We start from the raw sequence: 25,485 nt of genomic DNA, 5'->3' as shown, positions 1-25,485 counted from the left end.
TCAGCAGGCTCTTGTCTACAAAAGCAGCCCTTCCTGACATTTCAGGAGTTGAACTGAGTAAAAGACTATTGTTTACACACTGCCAGTGAGCGAGCCGAGTCTGTCTATGAGGCTAAGTCAAAACAATGTAACGTCACTGTGTCCAATCCCGACCGGTTTTTAGCTAACATTCTGATAAAATGCCACTTCAAATATTGATAAAAATGATTGTATCACGTTTTCAACTGATTTACTGATTTCATGTTAAGCTTTAACTTCTTACCTTTCGAGCTAAGTATTGTAAAAAAAAAAAAGATAGTTAGCTTATCCTTTACTAGAGCCGGTAAAAAGACGCTGGTGCCGGTAAATTAGCCGTGCGCCACCCTTGTCCAAACCCGACCGCACCTATACTCGTAGTAAACACTCGCTGCTGCTGTTTTTCCGGGGATATTAACTTGAGCCAGGGTCACCAAACTGACTATAATGCTGTCAATATATACAGGGACATAGAGATATCACGCTTCAACATCTCCAAACTATGCGATAAAATCTCAATTTGACTGTTTACCACCACCTGCTGGATGTTTTGTTGAACTCTTCTAAAAAGCATTTCCCGAGCGTCGCCCGAGTGGTCTTTCGGCTTTCTCTCATCAATGTAACTTTCCTAAATTATTTAGACATGTAAACGTCCATATATGTTTATGAAATTTGACACTTAGAATGATTGGTATGCCTAAAATAATATAACTTACACTTTGCTAGCGATTGCAAAAGAAAATGGTGGCAAAAAGACCGGAAAATGGGTGTCCAAACCCCGTTCGGGTTTGGACAATAGTGGTTTACAGCGGTCGGGATTGGAGTCTCACTCCACTTGCAAGTTTTTAACAAATCACAAAAATAATCGGAGCATCTGGCTAAAAGCATAATTCCCACATCTCCTAAAGGCTGCCCTCCTCGACATTTTTGGTGTCGACCGAACTGTGAAATGGTGAACTTATGAACATGACGCAACCAAAACATGGCTGCCGCCTAAGCCTACGCGATCTCCCTGGCGCATAGGCTTATTACTAAGACTTTCTCGATCCAAATCAAAATTCAGAGCCGACAGGTCTGTGGGGAATCGTTTGTTCTCCTAAAAGCTGCCTTCCTCTACCGTTTTGATGAGTTCGCCGAGATGCTACATGATTCAGTAATTACACAGAGGGAAAAAGCTAGCTACTTTTGGAGTTTGGTTTTTCGTCACTTCAAACTCACGATCTGAAGGTCTCAAAGTGCTCAAACCTTCACCATAAACCAAGAGGTTAGGGTTAGGGTTACTAGTACTTTCACAAACCCAATCATTGATTCTAGGTTAAAATGTGTAAAAATAGGACTTACCGAACGTGGCTGCCTCCAAACCGGCTATCAGGCGATTCCAGTTGAAAACAACAATGGCCGCCAAAAAATAATTTATATTTGTAACGGCGAGCTGCGATTGGAAGCGAAATGAAACAGGAGTTAAAAGACCAAGGGTGGGGGCTTGGTCAGCACAACATTTCCAGAAAGAATGTGTGTGCGTCTCTGTGACCACCTGTCCCTCTTTGCGTTGTATCGCACATCATTTTCAATATGCAACGTGCGGAACAAGGGGTGAAAATGCTGTGCAACACAACGCAGAGCTAGACAGGTGGTCACCCTAGTGTCAAGGGGCAGGATGAGCCTGTGAGAATTTGGATTGCGCGCTGTGGAGCAATTCAATTGAATTCAATCATGTATAGACATACCAAGGTGAAATTGTTTATGGTACTTCAGAGTGATGTCAACTTGAACCTTATTAGGTTTGAAAAACCATGAGTCAAAATTATATTAGATTTATTGACACAAAGATATTGAGGCAATGTAGACATTTACATAAATACACCCCTTTCAGCCATTTTGCATTGCATTTCTTATTCAATTTGACCCTTTATAAAGACATGTATTCTACATATCTGGAACAAATTTAAAGTTGATTGGATCTATGGTTCATGATGAGAAGGGTTCTGAAGGTTGTACCAAATTTGGACAGTAAAAGAAAATTCATAAGTCTGACAATATGGGTCCATGAGGCTTTTTTGTTCCCCATGAGAAATAAGGCATGTATACCAAGTTTCAGGCATTTTGGAGTAATGGGGAAATCACGTAGACTTTGGGCGTGTTTTATAGCGCCACCTATGGGCGCACATGGGCCACTAGCCGTGTGGGAGTAGTGAGGGACCTGTTGTATCATCTGTTCCAAATTGGAAAAAATCGGGTCCTGGACTTTTTGAGCTATTGGACCATTTAGCGGAGAAATATAATAATAAATATAGCTGCAAGCAGCGATGCGGGTTCCTACTCAAAATGGCAAAATATTATAAAAATGTACAATGTAGAAGCAAAACGATTTCATGTTTGGCCAACAACAATAGGCTGAATGGGGATTTGAACTCATGAGCTTAAGGTTACTAGTCAATCTCTCTATCCTCTCTGCTACATACCAACTGTTGGGAACCATGAGTGATGTCTGAGAAGTCTTGTGCAGTTGTCCCACGTTGGCAACAAATCTAACTAAACCTACTATATTCAACCGTGTTGGTTAAACAGTACTAACTAGTTCTTTCACTGTGTTAATGAAATGCATTCCACGGCTACAAGCTAGCTAACGCTATACACGAGTCATTAACTTAATCATGCAAGCCCAGGTAACGAAACAATTGAGACCCATTCCCTTTTGACTACAATACCTCTGCTGTTAAGACCGTTTAAGAAATGTTGCAACAGGCTACAGTCTGAATCACGGATATAGCTCTATGACATAAGTTACAATCAGGGGGTAAATTGGAGTTTGATATATCGGGGGGCTCTGTGGTTTCTGGGTTTCGATGGCACATGTGTATGCAAAGCCTACTAAACAGGTATCCTACTCAGTTTAATGACTAACGCAGACTACCTAACTCACTACCCTTCGAATACATTTGTATAGTACTCCTATGTAGTTCTCTTTCAATTATATCTTTAACATATGAAACGTTGAGATTGTATCATCTTGCGGAAAAAACATGAAAAACTGAACCTAACAACAGCTAGGCTAGGCTAGCTCATAACGTTCAGTTCTCGTTCTCGCCAAACAACGGTTAGCGTCTACTGAAATTATTACCAAACGTAACTTTACGCTAGTAGCCTAACAAACTCATTCACTGTTGACTATATATATATAATATATTTAAGTTGTATGCATAATTTGTGATGACTTACTTTGATTTAGTAGTTGCTTCTCTTAGATGCTTGTTTGCCTTCATACCTCTTGGCAGAAAATAACCGAAAATGACCAGGCTTCACACCTGTTTTTAGGTCACTTTATGATTTAATCATAGACATTCTTTATTAAGTCTATGGATTTAATGGCCAGACATGGTAAAACAACAAAACTTTATTATTCATCAAATGCATACATTACATTTTTCTTTGGCATGTGGCAGCACAGTAAGAAAAAAGGCAGTAAACACATAACTGACAGCACACAAGACTATAATACCAACAGTAGACTACATAGTAAATGGCAAACCAAAAGGGTAGACAAGCAACAAGTGAAACCAACGATCAATTGTGTTGACTTTCTATAGAGCAAGCAAATCATGACTTTTATAGTTGTTAATTACGAAAGGCAATTCACCTTTATATTAACTATAAAATAAACAATTAAACTAAACATTTAAGTAAATTGCATACCTTTGAAAAGACTGACTTATTGTCTGTTCTAAACAAGAAATGTTAATCTTTCCATCGATCAAGCTGTTGTAGTGAATATATATAATTTAGTGAATTTCTAGAAAGTTTCTGAGAAAACTGTAGCCTTGTGTTTCGATACTTTGTGCTAATAATATGAACAAGACACTGATGTGTGCAGGTGGCTACAGCTGTATCTCCATGTATAAAAACCCTGTCTCTGGAGAATGTTTCATCAGATGCCGATAGACTACCCAACACTACGCTGTGTGTGTCAGGTCCTTTTCTGCAAAAAGCTATATTCAATAAATACTTACTACATTCTAGCAGCTTTTGGTGTATTCATTCTCAAATGTCCACCACAATTGTCAATACCCCTGAGCCATAGCAACTACCATGTAAAAGGAAAACTTGCCAGTTAAATGAAAAAAGAGCCAGATTTAGCTATTGTGTAGGAATCCCCTCAGAATGAAACATTACCGTTACTATTTTGACTATACAGCTAGTCATACTGTGGTGTACCTGGACACCTGTTTAACTAAATAAATAATCAGTATCACAAAGATTTGAGGCAATGTGGACATTTACATAAATACACCCCTTTCAGCCATTTTGTATTGTACTGTCTGTCTCTGGAGGGCTGGCAGGCAGTGGCAAGCAGAGCCTGCAGGCAGGCAGAGCAGGCCAGCTGGATGAAGCCATCCTGGGGTCAGGGCTGAAGAGAAGCTGTCCAGCTAGAGAGGGGTAGTCCAGCAAGTGGTCTGTCTTGCTCACAGCGTCCTCTGTTGCATCCTGATAGATAGATCTTTATTTGTCATTGTCACAGGTACAACAAAATTAAAGTTCTTCCAGTCAGTGCAACATTAATTGGCCTAAAAATCAATAAAAGGATCAAATTACTAAAGTACTAAAATTACTAAAATAAACAACAATAACTAATAAATCAGAATAAATATACCTGAGACAGTACCATAAACAACACACCCATGTCATACATCCACAGTCATCACATAAAACATAACATGAAATTGTGCACATTATTTTTTGGCAGCATTGACAGTGGTTATTGCAGTTGGATAAAAACTGTGTTTGAGTCTGTTTGTCCTTGCCTTGATTGATCTGTACCATCTGCCTGACAGCAACATTTCAAACAGGGAGTGCCCAGGATGTGAAGTGTCTTTTATGATGTTCTGGGCTCTTTTGAGACAACGGGATCTGTGTAGGTCTTCCAGTGCGGGGAGAGGGCAGCCAACAATCTTTTGAGCGGTGTTGATGACCCTCTGGAGCATTTTCCTCAGAGCCACTGCACAGCTGGTATACCAAATGCCTATGCAGTATGTGAGTAAACTTTCAATGGAGGCTCGGTAAAAGAACACCAGCAGTCTTTGTGTGATGTTACTCCTCAATTCCTGAGTATTCTCAGGAAGGACAGTCTCTGTTGGGCCTTTTTCAGCAGCTCAGAGGTGTCCACACTCCAGGATAGGCTGTCCTGTATGTGGACCCCCAGGAAGCAAAAGTCTGCCACCCTCTCCAAACTGATCCTGCTGATGGTTCTCCTGTAGTCTATTAAGAGTTATTTTGTCTTTGCAGTGTTATGGAGAAGTTTGTTGGCCGTGCTCCAATTCGACAGCCGCTCCACTTCTTCACTGTAGGCGGGCTCATCCCCCCCAGAGATAAACTTCGCCACTGTGGTGTCATCTGCAAACTTTACAATGGTGTTACTGTGATGGACAGGGGTGCAGTCGTGTGTGTAGAGGAAGTAGAGCAGGGGACTGAGCACACAGCCCCGGGGGGAGCCAGTGCTCAGGCTAAGGGCTGTGGATGTGTAATGGCCCACTCTGACTGTCTGCGGCCAGAGAGGAAGCCGCTGATCCACCTGAATGTGGTAGAAGGGAGCCCGAGGTCCCCCAGCTTAATCGCTAGCTTGTGTGGGAGGATGGTGTTGAATGCAGAGCTGTAATCCACAAAGAGCATTCGCACATAGCTCCCCTGCTGCTCCAGGTGGGACAGAGTGGCATGGAGTGCTGCCGCCACTGCGTCTCCTGTGGATCTGTTCGCTCTGTAGGCAAATTGGTGGGGATGAAGGCTTCGGGGCATCCTCTGTTACACTCCGTATTTTTTGTTGAGCAGGCCTCTGCATGACCCTCCAGACCTGTACAAGTGAAGAAAAGATCCATGCCAGTTGTGAAAAATGAAGCTTTTTACATCTACACTTGACATAAACTACAGTTTTGACTGTGAAATGCAATGGCATTACTTGAACTTAAATCCAAATGTGTTGAACTGATGGAGACCCGGCCATGCAAAGTCTCTCCAAACATTTGGCTCGATTCCAAGCTCTGGCAAGAGTATTTAGCTCTAAACTGGTCAATATACACATCTGACCAAAGACCAACAACTCGCCCTTTGCCTGTTAACAGTGATTCTGACTGTCAGAGACCTTTAAATACACTGACCGAGTGAAACTAGCCTGGCTAACGTAGGTCGCTTTCTCAGGAAAATGACAAATGAAATAGGCTTGTTTTGAAAGATCCTATATACTGGCTATCTTCAGCAGAGTCTTGTCTACAAAAAGCAGCCCTCCCTGACGTTTTAGGATTAGAATTTAGTGAATTACGATATTGTGTACACTGCCAGTGAGTGAGTGAGCGAGCCGAGTCTGTCACTGAGGCTAAGTCAAAAGAATGTACCCCCGGGACGCAGTCTCACTCCACTTGCAAGTTTTCCACAAATCACAAAAATAATCGGAGCATCTGGCTAAAAGCACAATTCCCACAACTCCTAAAGGCTGCCCTCCTCTACATTTTTGGTGTCGACCGAACTGTGAAATGGTGAACTTATGAACATGACGCGACCAAAACATGGCTGCCGCCTAAGCCTATGCGGTCTTCCTGGCGCATAGGCTTATTACAAAGACTTTCACGAGCCAATTCAAAATTCTGAGCCGACAGGTCTGTGGGGAATCGCTTGTTCTCCTAAAACCTGCCCTCCTCTAGCTTTTTGACGAATTTGCCGAGATGCTAACCTACATGATTCAGTAATTACACAGAGGGAAAAAGCTAGCTACTTTTCGAGTTCGGTTTTCCGTCACTTCAAACTCACGATCTAAAGGTCTCAAAGTGGTCAAACCTTCACAATAATTCAAGAGTATTGTACTTTCACGAACCCAATCATTGATTCTAGCTTACAATGTGTAAAAATAGGACTTACCGAGCGTGGCTGCCTCCAACACGGCTATCAGGTGATTCCAGTTGAAAACAACAATGGCAGCCAAAAAATAATTTATATTCGTAACGGCGAGCTGCGATTGGAAGCGAAATGAGGGTGGGGCTTGGTCAGCACACCATTTCCAGAAAGGTTGTATGTGCGTCTCGCCAAGCTCGCGCGTGTGTCAAGTAGTGTGACCACCTGTCCCTCTTTTCGTTGTATAGCATAGCATTTTCAATATGCGACGTGTGGAACAAGGGGTGAAAATGCTGTGCGACACAACGCAAAGCGGGACAGGTGGTCACCCTAGTGTCAAGGGGCAGGATGAGTCTGTGAGAATTTGGAGCGCGCGCACTGTGGAGCAATTCAATTGAATTCAATCATATATTGACATACCAAGGTGAAATTGTTTATGGTACTAGAGATTGATGTCGTATTGAACCCTTTTAGATTTGAAAAACAATCAGTCATTTGATTTATTAACAAAAAAAATATTTAGGCAATTTGGACATTTACATAAATACACTTCTTTCAGCCATTTTGAATTGCATTTCTTATTCAATTTGACCCTTTATAAAAACATGTATTCTACACATCTGTTACAAATTTCAAGTCGATTGGATCTATGATTCATGAGGAGAAGGGTTTTGAAGGTTGTACCAAATTTGGACAGTACAGCAAAATTTATCATGGCGGACCATATGGGTTCTTGAGGCTTTTTTGTTCCCCATGAGAAATAAGGCATGTATAGCATTTTTCAAGCATTTTGGAATAATGGGGCGCTGGGGAAATCACGTAGACTTTGGGCGTGTTTTATAGCGCCACCTATGGGCGCACATGGGCCACTAGCCGTGTAGGACCTGTTGTATCATTGGGCCAAATTGTAAAAAATCGGGTCCAGGACTTTTTGAGCTGTTGGCCCATTTAGCAGAGAAATATAATAATAATAGGAATACTAACAAAAACAATAGGTTTCCTCCTACCGGAGGAACCCTAATAATAGGAATACTAACAAAAACAATAGGTTTCCTCCCACCGAAGGAACCCTAAATATAGCTGCAAGCAGCGATGCGGGTTCTTCCACATGATGGGAAAATATTATAAAAATGTACATTGTAGAAGATTGAGAGTTGGACAAGAGAGCAAATCTACTTCATGTAATGGGGAAGTATGAGGGTCTCACCCTGTAGCGTAGCACATTTGTTTTTTTTTGTTTTTTATATCAATGTATTGGGGGGGACATTTTGACCAGATTTGAATATTGGGGGGGATGTGATTACGTCCCTGATTTATTGACGCAAAGATATTGAGCCAATATAGACATTTACATAAATACACCACTTTCAGCCATTTTGTATTGCATTTATTATTCAATTTCACCCTATATAAAGACATGTATTCTTCACATCTGTAACACATTTCAAGTCGGATCTATGGTTCATGAGGAGTATGGTTTAGAAGGTTGTACGAAATTTGGACAATACAGCAAAATCTATCATGGCGAACCTTAAGGATCCTTGAGGCTTTTTTGTTCCCCATGAGAAATAAGGAATGAACACCAATGTTCAGGCTTTTTGGAGTAAGGGGGCGCAGGGGAAATCACATAGACTTTGGATGTGGCTTATAGCGCAACCTATGGGCGTACATGGGCCATTAGGCGTCTGGGAGGAGTGACCTGTTGTATCATTGGGCCAAGGACTTTTTGATCTCTTCAGCCATTTCTTGGAGAAATATAATGATAATAGGAATACTAACAAAAACAATAGGTTCCCTCCGACTGGAGGAACCCTAAATAGGTTCCCTCCCAGGGAAACAGGGAAACTCATCAGCCCACTGTTGTCAGTGGAGTAGGGTGGCACCTTGCCCTGTTTAACAGAATTTCCATTTAGATTGCAGAGGTGAGCAAGGTGCCGGAGGTTAAGACATAAGTAAGTGAGTAGCACGCATGGCCCCTTGCAAACCAAAACCTATTGCTGTTCAACCACTCTGCCATAGATTTGCTCAATAATGGTCCTACAGATCCAAGTAGTGAAGGACACTGGCATGAGCAGGACACTTGACCTTGGACCACCCCCCCCCCAAAAAAAAAAAAAAAAAAATTGCATTCATTGTTGATTTAAGTTCCTTACTCAAAGACCAGAGTACAATTTAGAAAATAAAAATAATTTTGATGACTAGTGTTCTGACCTAGATCTAGGAGGTCACCTTGCAGCTTAAAGCCTCCTCTCCTTCCCTCTCCCCTTCCAGCTGTGCCCCTGTTTGACAGTAGGGCTTGTTCTTGCTTGCTCCATTGATCTATGCAACATCAACTAATGCAGGTATGAGGTTAATCCCATCCATGACTTCAGATTGATCAGGGTCGGAGAGCAGAAAATGTTAATGTGAAAAGGGTGAGCTGAACAACTCTTTACCTAGAAAAAGAGTGAGTTGAACAACTCTTGACCTAGAAAAATAGTTAATCTTACCTACGCGATATCAATGTAATATTTCACATAGCAAATCCAAAAGTGTTTTATTTTAGTTATGTTTGTAGCCACCAGACCTTTCACTTTCTTACTCTCTACATTGTGACATGCCTTGGCTACATCTTTGTTAAGGCACGAGATATGATCCAACTCATGACCTTCTCTGGTTCCGAGTTGTTCATCAGTGATTTACTGTACGTCCATCAGGATCCTTAGGGATCCTTACTGACTTCTTGTGTTTGTCCTCAGGTGCATGATATTAAAGATGTTCCAGGTGAGACAAACACAATTTCTTCATTAGTGAATAGAAACAACAAAGATGATGATGATGATGATGATGATGATGATGGTGATGATGATAATCTCTAGATGCAGAGCCTCTTCCTCACATCCCTGTGGTGGAGCTTGTCTCTGATGAAGAGCCTGATGACAATAACAAGCCCTTTCCACCAAGGTATTTTTCCCCTCCCTCTCTCTGTCTGTCTCTCTCTCTGGATACCAAGATACTTTTTAACGTGTGTGTTTGTGTGTTTCTTAGGGTAATTGACTGGATAAAGCATGGCATTGAGAAGGTGATTCCTCAGCCAGAGATATACATCACAACCAACACAGAAAGCCAGGTGAAAAAAGAGAAGATAGACTCATGCCCACAGAAAGGTACATTTCCACATAGATTACCACAGCTAGTAATATCACAATCAGAATAATGGAAATTATTGTTGTCTTTGAGAAAATAAAAATATCTGTACTCAAATGTGTGGTTCACTCTTGCAGTGATTGCTCCACCACCTGAGCCCCCCAAAACAGTAGAGGAAGAGGTCAAAGGAGAAAAGTAAGACTCTTGAGTTCTCATTATATTTACACATACACAAGTGTTTTAAGCGATGCTGTAACAAAACAGTAACACCAACAACTGTTAACTCAACATTCGTTAGGGTTATACTGTAAGCAGCAGGAACTGCTGCTGAATAAAAACATATATATACAAAAAGTTTATCTTAACCTTGGTATTTCATGCCATGACAGAGAGGAAGGACAGAAGCCTAAGTAGGTGATATGCTTTTGATAAACTCAATTTTGAATGGCAATAATGCAATGCCAAGCTGCCTTTTAGAATCTCATTCTATCCAGGCCGAATATATTGCATTGCTGCTGCAACTGTCTGTATGCTGATGCTGTGTACCAACAGTGCTGGAGAGATTTTAGATTAGATATAACTGTATTAATCCAGAAGGGGAAATAACCATGAAATAACCATGTACCAAATAACAATAACCATGAAACCGTTACTATAGTAATGACTCCAAGGACCACGCCTGTATGGTGCATTCTCAGATGTGTTCTCTCATTGTGCAGTGTGGTGGGCTGGATCGTTCAGGGCCTGGGGCGTATACTGCCACAGCCAGTCCCCAAGACCAATGGAGTGAGTGACCTTTTGTTATACAACCAGTGTTGGTGACTTCCAAACAAGCAAACATTTAATTTACAATGAAATAATAATACATAAATCAAATGAAATGCCCATGCACAACCCATGATGTTACCAATTAAACACATTTTTCTGTCACACACAGGATGGCTGTGAGGATGTGCAGAACAGTAAGTAGTGTTCTCACCCAATACACACACAACAGAAGAGCCTGATGGTGAATTACAGTAGTGGGTAACAGACCCAATCAAATAGCGTACCATGGTACTCTACACCCCACACAGCACAACACCAAGGCCTGTCAGAGAACACAGGGGTGCGTGCATGTCTGGGAGTCCATAACATCAAATACCAAACAGCCAGTTTTATCATTAATGAGTTAGGGATGGTTGGACAATAGTAGCTCTATAGGGTGGCTTTTGGCTGAGTTACTCGGCTAGGCTTTGAGGGACAGTGTAAAGCACAGGGAATCTGATCTTCATAGATCAGTTCTTAATACACAATATATTTAATTAGAGAATTACACGTCTTAATATATTTTCTGAGTTATGGATGGATTGACTGATTGATTGATGAGCTGATTAGTAGATTATATGGTCAGGGTTAGTGTCTGTTGAGACAGACTCTAACTAGGCTCCTCTTCTCCTTTTGTTTCAGGGGGAAGGCGCTGAGAGCCCCTTAAACATAAGGAGAAGGAAGACTGGGAGAGAGTCACTAAAACACACAAACAGACACACACACACACACTTAGATGCTCACGCAGACTGGGAAGCATGGAACAATTAGACTAAACCAGTTGCTCTGTAAAGCTAAGGCTTTCAGCTATTTTTGCGCAGCTATGATGCATAATGCACTTTTTCCTATATTTTCCACGTTTGAAAATAAGGAATTCCTTGTGAATAAATGAATCATTAAAATGTACTATAGAATATTAATCATCCAAATATGCTGTAATTTAAACCTATGATCACCCAGTGTTATAAATCCTAAATGGGCAATTTGACCCATCCTTTATCATGACTGTGTGGTACCTCAGGACTACACTGTTGTTCAATCATCAGCAATTCTGTTCTGTATGTTCTTTCTATTGCGAAACATTGATTGAGTGACATATTGCTGTTGTCAACAGAATTGCTGATGATTGAACAACAGTAAGGTCCAATACAGAACTCCCACAGTTTTGCTCGGATCAAGATGAGTAGAGCCAAAAGCAATTTATTGCAGTAGATAACAGACAACTGTTCACAGAGGACTTTGCTTGTAACACATAATGCTTTTTGAGGACATTTGTTTTTGTTGATGTCACATGAGAGGCAATAGCTAGCTATGCCCAGGCAGCTATACTATTGTTTGTAATGATTATGTTATTACATCAGATGCAGTTTGTTATACAGAATAAATGTCTATGTCTAATAAAGCGCATGAAATGTATTTGGGTGTGTTGAATGACGATGGCCTTTTGGATTGTAATTATTCTGTTGTTCCCAAGTGAGGTGTTAACATTAGCAGATATATAGGTTTATAACTTAATCCTTAACATTTTGACCTACTGCCCACTTCCTGTTTCCTCTTGTGTTTCCTGGTGTGTAGTCTGCATACTGCAAGACCCAACAGACATGGCTCTGGAGGAGGTGGATGCCAACTGGGTAATGGAGAACCAGGATCCACACAGTTGTCAGATCCAGCATCCCCTCCCCTCCCTGATGCCAGAGGTCAGAGTCTGACATTTTGAAACCATTATTGTTAATGACCTTGCCTGGGAGCTCCAATGATTGTGAATGAATGTTTTTCTGTGATGTCAGGTGATGGCCATGCAGGCTGAAGATGCAGAGACCCAGACAGAGAGATGGACTCCCCTGATGGAAAACATTAAGAAGGAGGCTGAGCAAACAGTCTTAGCTCAAATGGAGGAGAGGTGAAGAAGAATTAATGTATTTCTCTTGTGATTCCTGTAAAGTTGAATGTGACACCTTGATGCCTGTCCCCTGGCCGTTGACCCCTAACGCAGGGCTCCAGACTAAATTTTTTTACTAGGAACACAGTAGCCACTGACTGACAATTTTAGGAGCGCAAGAGGAAAATTTAGTGGCACACCTTATATTAACCTGCAATGTAATTATTAATGTAACTAGAGAGGGTACAAGTCAGTGGCGAATTTTAGACCCTTTTTAGAGGTGCTCCTAAGTTTCATCTCAGCAATCCAAAAAATAATAATGGAAAATAAAAATATTGTTTATTATCATTTGATGCTGGTAGTTCATGAAGAAAGGGACATCCTTAGTTTTTTCATTCTTTCAATATTTTGCTAGCCTGACGTTGTCATACTCATAATTCTAGTCAGAAAATGAGTCTGATAACTCTCCTTTGGGCTGTGAGTATGGGGCATGTTTCAACCGAACTTGTAAAACAAATGCCTCTTCGCTCAATTGGATTGACCTACAACCAATCAGAGCAACGTAATGTTGTTTGTTGAAAGCGAATTCAACCCAAGGGCTCTTTCGTGACGTTGTTGATTACGTTACTGTTGATCATCTGTCCATCATCGTATAAAGCCCGCCTTGGCAATTTCATTGGTCCGCCCAGATCCAGGTTTTATATAGTTGTTCCCAATAGGAGACCCTCCAGACCCAACTTGCTGACCAAATGTTTTTGTGGGCGGGGCGAAGTTGGGCTGGCAGCCAGGCTAACTCCAGGCCCAAGTTCCAGACCAATTTTTTTTGTGGGCGGGGCGAATTGGGCTGGCAGCCAGGCTAACTCCAGACCCAACTTCCAGACAAATTTTTTTGTGGGCGGGGTTAAGTTGGGCTGGCAGCCAGGCTTATATTTTGCATAATAATACAGAAATGTATTCATTGTTATCCAGTGAAATTGGGGATTTATATTAGCAAGGGGGTTTAGCACATTTGCAAGGGACTGTATTCACGTCACATTCTCATTGGGACTGAGCACCCCTAAAGGTCTGATCGTAGAATCGCCAATTTGTAGGATATGCTTGCGTCGGCTGCAGATGGGTCCGGTTTTTTTCCTGACACTTTTACAACTGATAAACAACGACCCCCCCACATAAGCTTGAGTTAAAATACATTTAATGTGGCATTACGCGCTGTACATGCAAGTCTTAGCTAAATGACTTAAATGTATGATACACTTTTCGATCAGTCCTCCCCCGACATCACGACTCAATACTTGCTGAGTATAACAACGCAACAGCGCAAACAGACAGGGATACAGTAGCAACGCTAGTGCTAAATAAGTATTTAGCTGCTCAGCTCCATGACGCCGGGTAAAAAAGGCTTGTGAAACTGCTCACCAAAAGACCGAAGGGGAATTCACTTGTCTGGCAGATTCGTAGTAGTGATGGGATGTTCGGATCATTTACTGATTTGGTTCTTTGAATCTCGTTCAGTAAAATAACCAAATCTTTTTTCGAGTCATTCGTTCATTTCAACATTCGTTCATTATTTGCATGATACAATAATGTATCATGACAGTTTGTATGATTTGGTCATTTATTATCACAGTAGCTTTTAATTATCACTGCAAACAATTACACTGCACTAAACTGTAAGTGTAAACGTAAAGGGAAAATAACAAAACCAGTCAGTATGATGAATGATATTGCAAATATCATTCACTTCCTACTAAAACAGTAGCCTGGTCCTAACCAGACCCTCGTACATTTCATTTGTACAGAGGGTCTGGGATCTCACCATTGACAAACATTAACTTCCTTGAAGGCGGGTCCTCTGTTGAAGTTTAAAACTATTGGATCCGCCCAGAGCCACTCTGATTTGCCATAACCAATCGCAAGCGTTCGACCAAACTCCTTCACCACTACTGTAACGGAGCTACAGTAGCTGCCGTAGCTGGAAAATCAAACTTTTCCCGAACTCCTTGGGGAGGAGGGCCACAACATCATGGCCACCAACAAAACTCAGCAAGGAATGTTCTTGCTCCGGCTTTAACCTATGGATATTCGGCAGCGTTGCCACAACCGCAGAATAGTTTCGCTCGCATCTTTCTCCGCCGCCATTACTGAACTACTCAAACTAGTGCACAACATTAACGTCATTGTTCTCAGCCACTCCCTCTTTTCGCTGATTGGACCTACAAAAAATGTGTTTCTGGAAACCGACTTCAGAGTCGAGCTCCCAGACCTAGTACAGAAGCAAAATCCAAATTGAGCAGAAGTACGTAGGAGGGCAGAGCCAGGCTACTAAAGCAGCGGCCACGCGAAAGGGAATGAGGAAACTGTTTCCTCTACTAAAAAATACAATGCGGGTCACGTGAAAAATAATCCAAAGACTTGTAGAAAGACCGAATCGGGAAATGAACTAATCGTTTGTTTCCTCTTGCTACAGAGCCTTAGCCTGGTCATAACCAGACCCTCGTACATTTCATTTGTACAGAGGGTCTGGGATCGCTCCATTGACAAACGTTAACTTCCTTGAAGGCGGGTCCTCTGTTGAAGTTTAAAACTATTGGATCTGCCCAGAGCCACTCTGATTTGCCATAACTGATGAAGAAAGTGTTTTGTCTGTCTCTTCATAAACGGAGTGACTAAGTTCAGTTGAGTTCTGGATTTTTAGTAAGTATTTATCAATCTGCAGATTGGGAGAGAAAAACCAGACCTCTGATAATAAATGACAACACGACACCAGGCTTAGGTCTCAATCAAGTCTCTCTCCGCTCTGAAGGCCGGAGGACCATCTTTTATAGGGCACAAGAATGTAAACATAGATAGTGACAGTCAGGCAGTAATGACGTTACAACAGTCTCAGAGAAAGAGATTCACAGCTCCCAACACATGACCACTCAGACTAAAGAGTTCATAGTTGGAGCTCTCCTTGTAGTCATAACAAGGACCATTTAGCCAGTACTTTCTCCTGATCTCAAACATCTATTAACCCTGACACATAGACACAATCTACTCTTATTAATAGCAAGCTTACATGAGAACATACTAACTAGTATCCAATGACTAGTTCTCTTGATTAGTGAATAATGTAAGCACACAGGAAATCTAAATTTCTTCCACATAACCAATCGCAAACGTTCGCCTTAGCCAACTCCTTCACCACTACTGTAACGGAGCTAGCTGCCGTAGCTGGAAAATCAAACTTTTCCCGAACCCCGTGGGGAGCAGCAAGGAATGTTCTTGCTCCGGCTTTAACCTATGGATATTCGGCAGCGTTGCCACAACCGCAGAATAGTTTCGCTCGCATCTTTCTCCGCCGCCATTACTGAACTACTCAAACTAGTGCACAACATTAACGTCATCGTTTTCAGCCACTCCCTCTGTTTGCTGATTGGACCTACAAAAAATGTGTTTCTGGAAACCAACTTCAGAGCCGAGCTCCTAGACCTAGTACAGAAGCAAAATCCAAATTGAGCGGAAGTACGTAGGAGGGCAGAGCCAGGCTAACAGAGCCTATGCAGGTCACGGGAAAAATGATCCAAAGACTCGTAGAAAGACCGAGTCGGGAAATGAACAAATCGTTTGTTTCCTCTAGCTACCAGTACAGAGCCTATACAGGTCACGTGAAAAATGATCCAAAGACTCGTACCCGAAGACCGATTTGGGAAATTAAGAAATCATTTCTGTTTATTAGGCTACAGAAATGCAACAGTCCCGATGCGTGGCCACGAGAAAATGAACGAATCACTCTTTGAGAGGACTCGTTACTCCCGAGTCCTTGTAAGGATTTGTTCAAAATGAACGAATCACTAGTTCGTAGGAACCTAGCGAAAAATAGCCTCAACTTTCCTAGACTTTTAGCTACGGTACTAATGCTGAGGGCTCGCTGATATCCATGTCTTACTAGAATGTTGTATCTATTGCAAACATGTGCTGACGTTGTGCACATCCAATAAATTCCAATTTTGTAGGTCACACATGCGCGAGTGCTTGTAAAAAATGCTTGCACTGTCTCAAAAACTGGTTGCAAAATGCGACCATTTGGTTGCAGTCTGGAGCCCTGCCCTAACCCCTGAACCCTGCCTTGTGGCCCTGGCAGGCTGCAGCAGGAGCGTTTGGAGGCGGCACGGCTGGCTGAAGAGGTGGCCAGACAGGCAGCAGAGCTGGCAATCCGACAGCTGGAGGAGGAGCAGACTGCCAATAGGGCCACAGGCACACAGCAGGAGGCTGAAGGAGAGCAGTAAGTCACACACACACGCACATGCGCACTCACACACTTACACTCTGTCTCTCCAATCTAACTCATCCTTCCTCACTTTTACCCATACTTTTTTAAATCAACTTGGAAGGTTGAATGAACTCTGTCTCCTGTTGTTCAGGGTTACTATGTGCCTTTGCTGCTTGGTCTGAATCACTGAGGTGATAATCACTGGATTATGATGAAAAGCGCTATGTAGGGCTAAAAGCGGCACTTAGTGCTATGGTACATCAATTCATACACAAATACACACACATAAACAATCACGCAAACTCACATATACACACAGGACATGTAATCACTATTATAATTACCCTGTCTGTCTTGCAAAGATTGCACAATATCCAGGAGGAAGAGAACGAGGAAGACCCAGAGTAAGTCCCACCCCCTCTTCCTGCTATCTCACATCTATCCTGCCGCCTCCTACTCTCAAAGTGGGTAGAGGTTGTCCATGATCACTGATAAAGGATCAGATGATACTTCACAATGACTGAAGGTCATGGAGTAAGGGTCACCTGATTCCAGATCTGTGGTTATGGGCAACTTCCATCTGGAGCAGTAAAGGGAGACTCAGCAAGTTGACGTCATACTAAAAAAATGGGGCATTCAACCACCAGAGATACAGACATAAAAAAGGGAGGAATGCAGTCAGGAACTGACTGAGTTTGTGAAGCTTATTCGTTTATTTACCAGTACCTGGCGATTGTCATCCCTCTTTTTTCTCAGTACCGTCACACAGCTGAGCCTTTCCTTTAATGTCTGGTAATCTAAAAGTGACCACTCCTACCATCACAACCCTACTCCCACTTAACTGCATTCTGCAGTTATATAAAATGCTTAAGTTATATTGATGAACTGCTAAAGTTCTGAAGCTGTCTCTTCTTTTCTAATACTTAACCATTAGAATATGTTTACAACCTAGACAGACCTATTCTTTGATAATTATCAGTATTGTTTAACAAAGGGAATCAGTAAACTTATGGGGCCGGTTGCACAAAACACCTGAAGTTTTTTCCTTAACTATGACACTTTAGGGTACATTTCTCCTTAGCCAAGGGATTTACTTAAAAGGGTTGCACAGAATCCATTAAATGGTTTCCTTAGCTAAGGTGAAACATTAAGGGATTTACTACATTGAATGTGATTTCACAGCAGTAACATTTGACTGTTTCCACAGATACCGCGTTTGTTCAGTTGTATCGATAGTGTTGCATCACTGTCCTCAGCGCTACCTTAGATCTAGCTAGCTACAACCTACAAAAAGAAGGCAAGAAAACAAATCGGTCAGAGGAAAATATTGTGCTTCTACAGGAATACAAAAAAGAAAGCACATACTAAAACGTAAATTTGATCCACAAATAACTGCTAACAAAAAACAACAAATGTAGGATGAAATTGTATAAAAGATAAACAAGAAGTTTGGTGAAGCGGTCAATTCAAGAAATAAAAAATATAGCTAGCTCTAGCTATATGATAACTTGACTGTTATGTCCAAAAAAGAGAACCAATTTCAGGAGGGAGTCCAATAAAACCGGTGATATCAACTTTACTTAAAGGTCTTGTTGCTACACAGTAACATTAGAGCTAGTTTACTTCAGATTACTTTAGATCAGGGGTGTCCAACTCCGGTCCTCGAGGGCCGCTGTCCTGCATGTTTTAGATGTTTCCCTACTCCAACACACCTGATTCAATTAAATGGGTTGTTATAACGAACATTTATTCGAATCAGGTGAGTTGGATCAGGGAAACATCTAAAACATGCAGGACAGCGGCCCTCGAAGGACCGGAGTTGGACACCCCTGCTTTAGATCAAAATGAGATCAACAGCATTACTGGTGGGAGTCTAGGCTAGCTACTTAATTTACAGCGGTAGCCGACGCATAAAAAGCCTTCATGTTTAGACTGCAGCACAGTAGCCTAACAGAGTGCTATAGGTGTGGGATGGGTTAATTCATCTCCATAAACTCAGCCATGTTGCGGTAAAGCATAAGTCAGAGGTACCTTAAGTTTTCTTCCTTACTTTGTTTGCTAAGGTCTTTCGTGCAATGCTTTAACCAACTTTAAGGGAATCTTTAATCCTTGTGTTCTCCTCGGGTCATTCTGACCCATCAGTCGTTGTGACCCACCGTCGTTTGCGACAACTTTAGTGCATACAAAAACAAAGTGAAGCATTTTCTTTTAACCGTTGGGCTGTCTCAGACCCCCCCACATTGCGAAGGTTAAAAGAAAAAAAAGAAAATTGCTTTTGTATTGGGTAAAATTGGGTAAACACAACGATGGTTCGTTATGAACCTTTTGGTCATGTGACCCGAAGGCAGCACGAGGGTTAAGTATACGACCAAGATGATTTTAAATACTTAAGGGAACATTTAAGGAAACCTTAACTTAAGTTAGAAGACGTAAGAGTGCTTTGTGCAACCGATTACATTTTAAGGAAACCTTAACTCTGACTTCAAGGAAAATCTTAACTTAAGGTGTTTTGTGCAACCGGCCCCTGTTACCCTATGCTGCACTCTAAAGATCCCCTCACTGTCAACCCTATGTAACCCAATCTAAACCTAGTCTGTGACTGCCTGAGACTGTCTGAAGATCTGTTTGTCCCCTCCTGCACACCGTCCAGGTTGCAGATGCTCCGGGAGGAGAGCGACGAGAGCGCAGAGAATAAAAGTCCTGAGGAAATTAAAACTCCTGCTAAGACTAAAGTAGTGGAGCTTACTATAGTGGAGGAGATTAACAACAGCATATATATTCCCACTGCACAGGAACATAGGAGTCTTAAAGAAAATGAGATTACAGAGGATATTACTGTTATTGAGGAAATCATGACTACTGAGGAGAAGCAGAATAGCAAAGCAACAGACAAAATGACATTGAATGAAAGTAATATAGATCACAACAAAAATAATGCCGCCCAAGAAAGAAAAGAAGTGACAGAGGGTCATATTTCTGAAAAGACTAAAATTATAGAACAGCTTAAAGTCAACAAGGATGTCAAAATAACAGATGTTACTGTCATTGAGGAAATACCTAACAATGAAGTCAGTATGACCGCACAGGACAGTGAGAGATCTGAGAATGTTCCGATACCAGAGGAAGATATATTGATGGAGGACTATGAGAGTGCAGAAGATAATGAAGCAATTGAGGACAAACTAACACAAGTAACAGTAATTAAAATAAATCCAGAGAAAAGTAAAACAACACAGGACATTTTGATTATCAAGGGTATAGAAAACACAGAAGAAATTAAAGAAATACATGAAAACGTTTCTAAAGAAAGCTTCATGAAGGAAGACAAAAATGTTTCCTACCAAGATAAAAATATTATTGGAGAGAAAGATATAAAGGCAAATAACAAAACAGAGATTGGCATTTTTGACAGTAAGATATCTGAGGTTGACAATGAGATAAGGACTGAGAATAAACTAATAATGGATGAGGAAAACAGTTTTATGAGTAACAAAAACAGTACAACAACCACCATAGTAGACAAAGAAGACTGGACATGTCAGATATCTGAGCAGACGAGAAGCTCAGAAGTGCAAATAATACAGGAGGTTACTGCAATTGGAGAAATCAAAACATCAGAGAATACAAACGTACAAGACCTCAGTGTAATTGAGGAAAGGAAAAGCACAAAAAATAAAGAAACAGAAGAAAACAAAAGTCTTGAGGACAATAAAATAGCCAAGATGATATTTACTGAGGAGAATCAGAGCACTGAAGACAGTATCTTACAGCAGGAGAATAAAAGTATTGAGCAGAGTAAGATATTGGAGTTGACAACAGTTAGCCAAGATATTGAGGAATATTCAGCAACACAGGCCAGGAAGATATCTAATAAGACCAAAAATTATGACAAAATTGTATCTGCAGTGGAAATAAGTGAAGAATGTAAGGCAACTGATCAGGATAAGATAAAAGAGAAGGCTGCTTTTATTGAGGGATGTCAAACTCAGGAGAAAATTACTGCACATGAGAACATAGTCCAGGAAATCCAACAAGATGCAGAGAAGGCTGTGTTTACAAAAAATGCGATTGTTTTTGGACGGATAAAAGACAAAAGTCCAGTCACTGAGGACATAATCCTAAACAACAGTGAAGAGGGCACAACTAAACAGGAGACATTTTTTTTTATGGAAAGCAATGTAGAAAACATCAAACAAGACCCAATTCAGGATAATATTGAAATGGAATGGAGTAAAATATCGGAGGTGAAAGTAAACAGAAGAGTGAATGGGAGACCTTCAGAGAGTCAGACAACAGGAAAGGCTGCAGTTGAACAGGACCAAACTATGAGCAATGAAGACAATGCGGAGAACATTGAGGACAAAGTTCTCACTGAAGAGCATATGAATTCTGGCCAGACTTGTGTGAATGAGGACCATACCAGCCCTGGAGAGAATAAGATAACAGAGTAAGCTGAATCTATAGCAGATAGGTAGAGCTCCTAAATCTTTAGTATGGTTATATAGCGAGGTAGAGCACACCCATACAGACCAATCCTCAGGCATAGGACTTTCTATCAGATACATTTATCTGTTTATATGGTTATTACACATAGTTCAGCTGTTGAGTTTATAAATGTAAACAGCAGCAATGAAATGTGGATAAATTGTATGGGTGACGCACTTCCTATGCACAGGCTTGTGCTGAGAAGTTGCTATTTAAAGCCATTTACATATGCTACTGACTACCTCTGGGTGAGACAGCCACTGCAGACACCTTGCTTTGCACTGCTTAATCTATATGGAATGTTCTGAGGTCATAATCTGGACCACCTGTATAGTTATAACCACATTAACACTATTGACAGTTAATAAGTATACTTTACACGATATACAATTTTGTCAACTTAGAGACCGTGTGTGTGTGTGTGTGTGTGTGGGGGGGGGGGGGGGGGGGGGAGCTGACAGTGCATCAGTGCATGTAACCTACTTGACAAATCCTGATGACGGCATCACAAGCAATCTTAATCAGTTAGTTGGTTCCTCAGATCCTGTGGAATCTTTGCCTTTAACAAATTACATTGACTTCACCTGTCACAGGCAGTGCTGTCAAGGCTGCAGTTGAGCGCAGTGAGCTCTCTTTTGGAAGCTATGTTTGCCCCCCCATTACACACTGTCCAGGTTGCACAGCAGGAGTAACAAGAGCGCAGAAAGTAAGAGTTCATGGGAAATTGAACAAAAAGTAAATTAGCCGAGGAAAATGTACTATCCACACACAGGACTGTCAATGAAAAGTGTGGGACAGAGGAGAAAGTAGTCACTGAAGACAATAAGTTGTAAAGCTTTTGTAAAGCTCTTGTAAAAACTTGTAAAGTTTTTACGTTTTTTGTAAAGCTCTCTTTTGGAAGTCGCTTTGGATAAAAGTGTCTGCTAAATGAATAAATGTAATGTATATGTAATCAGTTAAGGGGAACAATGTTGAGGACATTACTAGCCCTGTGGCAATTAAGATAACCAAGTCAGGCCAATCTTTATTGGATAGAGGGTTATATCTGCATTTGGGAAGTGCTCTCATACTGATAATGCTCATAATGTTCCATAGGTAGATTCTGGATTATTCTGTTGAACCAGCACACCGCTCCAAGTGTTACAAATTTAGCCTCAAGTCAAGGTTGTCTGTTTCAGTAGCGTAACAAATTATTTTGGATCTTGTTTGTTAGATAGCAATGGGTACATTCCTTTTGTATGGGTGGCACATGTCCTACTGTGCTGTGAATTTAGGAAGGACGTTTTAACCCAGCATCAAATATTTATGACGTTGCGCTTTGACTCCACATGCGCTATATGCTTTTTTTTTTCTTAATGTGCCCGTTATGTGGCTAATTGGTCTGATGTCCACTGCAAGTGCTTTTGGCTTCTGCATGCGCTTTGTGGAAACCATGACTCACTAGTAAGTTTCAAAGTAACTTTTAAAACTCAAATTCCATCGACCTTCCCATGTTCGTAGCTGATACAAATGACTAATCTCTTTCATTTTATTTTATCCCTTTTATAATTCAATGAATCAGAGCAGACCTCAAAAGGTATGTGGTAATTTAAATTGGCACATTTAATCAGATATCTTGTGTAATAACCCATGCAAACCTTTGACCAAAGTTTAACAAAGAGAAATACAGTCATAACCAAAGTACTCACGTCCTCTCGGCATCCTCACCCCCTAGACAGACAAAGGTGGTCTCTATAATCCTATGTTTCTATGGCAACCTCATCCCAAAGATCTTTCCATGTGCACCAATCTGACATTCCTATTTAATTTGTCTTGACTATTCCTCTAGGGTTTGTTATTTTTAGGAGTGACACATCAGATACAGAGCTCTGGCCCTATCCCTCAGAACAATCAAATCAGTAGGAATGAGAAACTTCTCTGATATCACGTTTGGTCACGTGAAGTATTATATCTAGTTGTTTTCCCGTAAAATATGCTTGTTATGCATTGGGGGATATCATGTAATTTAAGTCTGAGGGAAACCATTAGTACCACTGTACTAATCCACATAGATTTTATGAAGAGCTGAGTGAATTGACTTCTGCTGCTTCTGGTATTTATCTGTCTAATTGTCCGTCTTTTGCTGAGATGTTGAGATGTGTAATTTCTGTCTTATCTTCTTTTACTCTTGACATTTTCACGTTTCCTTGTGTTGCTTCATTGTGTTTTCAGTAATGAGTCAACTGATGTGGTACATTATATATTTGAGTATATAATTACACTTTATTCTTAGAACTTCTCTGATGTGTAGTTTTATAACTTAATTTTAAATTGTTTGCACATGTGTATTTTAAGCACAAACATTACCCTGATGCAGAATCTTATATCTGTCCATCTAAGAGGTGTACATTGGCTGCTCTCATTTGTGGAGGGCAAGTGTTCCGCTGACGTTCCCCATCCCACCACCACCCCTCCTCCTTCCCAGATGCCTGGTGGATGTGTGTCCAGCTGGGGGGTTACCCTGCCCTACCCGGGCTCAGCTGGTGGCTGACCCCCAGTCAGATGAAGAAAGCCCCCTGCCAGACCAAAGCGGCCCTAAATCTCCCCCAAGGCAGGACTCTCCGGAACCAGAGCCTGCCCAAGAACCGCCCAAAAAAGTATCTTCCCCAGCAACAGAGGTGCAGCCTGCTCCGGCAGTGACCAGTCAGCCACAGACAAAGGATCCAGAAGCTCGACCCACTGCTCAGGTAGGGGTTAAACCATATTATGAAATATCACAGGTTGATGGATGGATGAGGTATTTGTAAAGACAGCTATGCCCAGATTGAAGGTGAAAGTTGATTTCAAAACATTTGCATTTAGGAAGAAGAGCCAGCAGAGGAAGGAGGATGTGAAGGTGAGTTGTAGCTTGTTAATAACCCAATAAACTGTTGAGTTTAAGATAGAATGTTTATTAGACTTTTTCCCATATATGATTTCCTGCTTTGCTTGATTGCATTGATCTGATTGATTATCTGGCCATGTCTCTGTTCAGTGCCCTCAACCTGTTCTCCAATAAAGAGCCTGCTCCTGCGAATCCCCCATGCCTCTCAGTGCCTCGACAGCTTCAGCCAGCTACTGCATGACAACAACCTCACGCCCCCTAAGTTTTCCATGCCCGCTCTACCTGAGGAGTTTGCTCTCTTTGTCCAGGAGATATCTGATCTTCCCAAGCAGGCGCGAAACAGCTACCTTAACATCCTGAACCACCTTAATAGCCTTAATCCAATATCCCAACAGCCCAATGCTTGAGCTGAAGCCCTCCCCTTCCCACCCCAACCCATAGCCCTAGACATGGAGTTTACAATCACTGTAGCAGAGCAACAGTCAGTGCCAACCAAGCTCTGCTCTGTCATTGGGACCCCCTACCCTCTCCACCCTGCCCTCTCCCTCCACCTCCCGACTCACCCCAGAGCCTTGAACTTGGACCCCAAACCCCATCCTCTGACCCAATTACCTTCACACGATACCTCTATTATCATGCTCTCCACCACAGTCCTGCTGCATCATAAAGAGCTACAGCTATCTGACCACTGCTCAGGTAAACTGCTGTGCTGTGTTTACATTTAACAGTCACTGCAGAGAGTTCGAGAGTTTCTAGAGCTTATCTCCATAATATTCCTATGTGTTCCTCAGAGGGAGGCCACAGGACAAGCAATGGAAATGGGAACAGTGTTTCTCCAGCTGTGAAAGTGGAGGATGTAGACAAAGAGTTTAGGGTGGGAAAGAGCCTAAACATCCCCCAGATCATCACACCTCAGGATCCCCAGCCCAAAACCCTGACTGTGCCTCCTGTCACCCTTTTAAAGCACAGGTAAGGCTCCTCACTTTACTGTCTGAACAGCTTGACTTATCCACACTGTTCAGCTGAGAGCACACTTCCTAGTTTTCGTTATTAATCGTTACATGCTCTATGATCTAAACAGAGAATAACTGACTATGAATTCATCATACTGTATACTCTGTCTCTGTATTTCATTTCAGTCATTTTCCTCTCCTTTTTAGAACTGACATAATTTTCCTTTTGTTT

At 41.6% G+C, this 25,485-nt stretch overlaps 1 protein-coding gene across 1 annotated transcript in view; it reads left to right on the top strand.

The window, feature by feature from the left end:
* The window catches only part of cngb1a (cyclic nucleotide gated channel subunit beta 1a), a 104,940-nt gene that overhangs the window by 59,873 nt on the left and 19,582 nt on the right, over positions 1-25,485 (top strand). Inside the window, exons 8-20 of the mRNA XM_084681975.1 lie at positions 9,627-9,651; positions 9,747-9,831; positions 9,916-10,034; positions 10,152-10,209; positions 10,734-10,800; positions 10,952-10,976; positions 12,397-12,518; positions 12,609-12,721; positions 16,824-16,964; positions 23,902-24,163; positions 24,279-24,312; positions 24,952-24,996; positions 25,092-25,269. Coding sequence (XP_084538101.1) covers positions 9,627-9,651; positions 9,747-9,831; positions 9,916-10,034; positions 10,152-10,209; positions 10,734-10,800; positions 10,952-10,976; positions 12,397-12,518; positions 12,609-12,721; positions 16,824-16,964; positions 23,902-24,163; positions 24,279-24,312; positions 24,952-24,996; positions 25,092-25,269 — 1,274 coding nt within the window. The remainder of the gene's footprint in view (positions 1-9,626; positions 9,652-9,746; positions 9,832-9,915; positions 10,035-10,151; positions 10,210-10,733; positions 10,801-10,951; positions 10,977-12,396; positions 12,519-12,608; positions 12,722-16,823; positions 16,965-23,901; positions 24,164-24,278; positions 24,313-24,951; positions 24,997-25,091; positions 25,270-25,485) is intronic.

This window comes from Hypomesus nipponensis, chromosome 19 (genome assembly GCF_054491055.1).
Source record: "Hypomesus nipponensis isolate SF chromosome 19, ASM5449105v1, whole genome shotgun sequence".
Classification (NCBI taxonomy): domain Eukaryota; kingdom Metazoa; phylum Chordata; class Actinopteri; order Osmeriformes; family Osmeridae; genus Hypomesus; species Hypomesus nipponensis.
The sequence above is the reverse complement of the archived record's forward strand: the minus strand, read 5'-3'. Positions and strand labels throughout refer to the sequence as shown.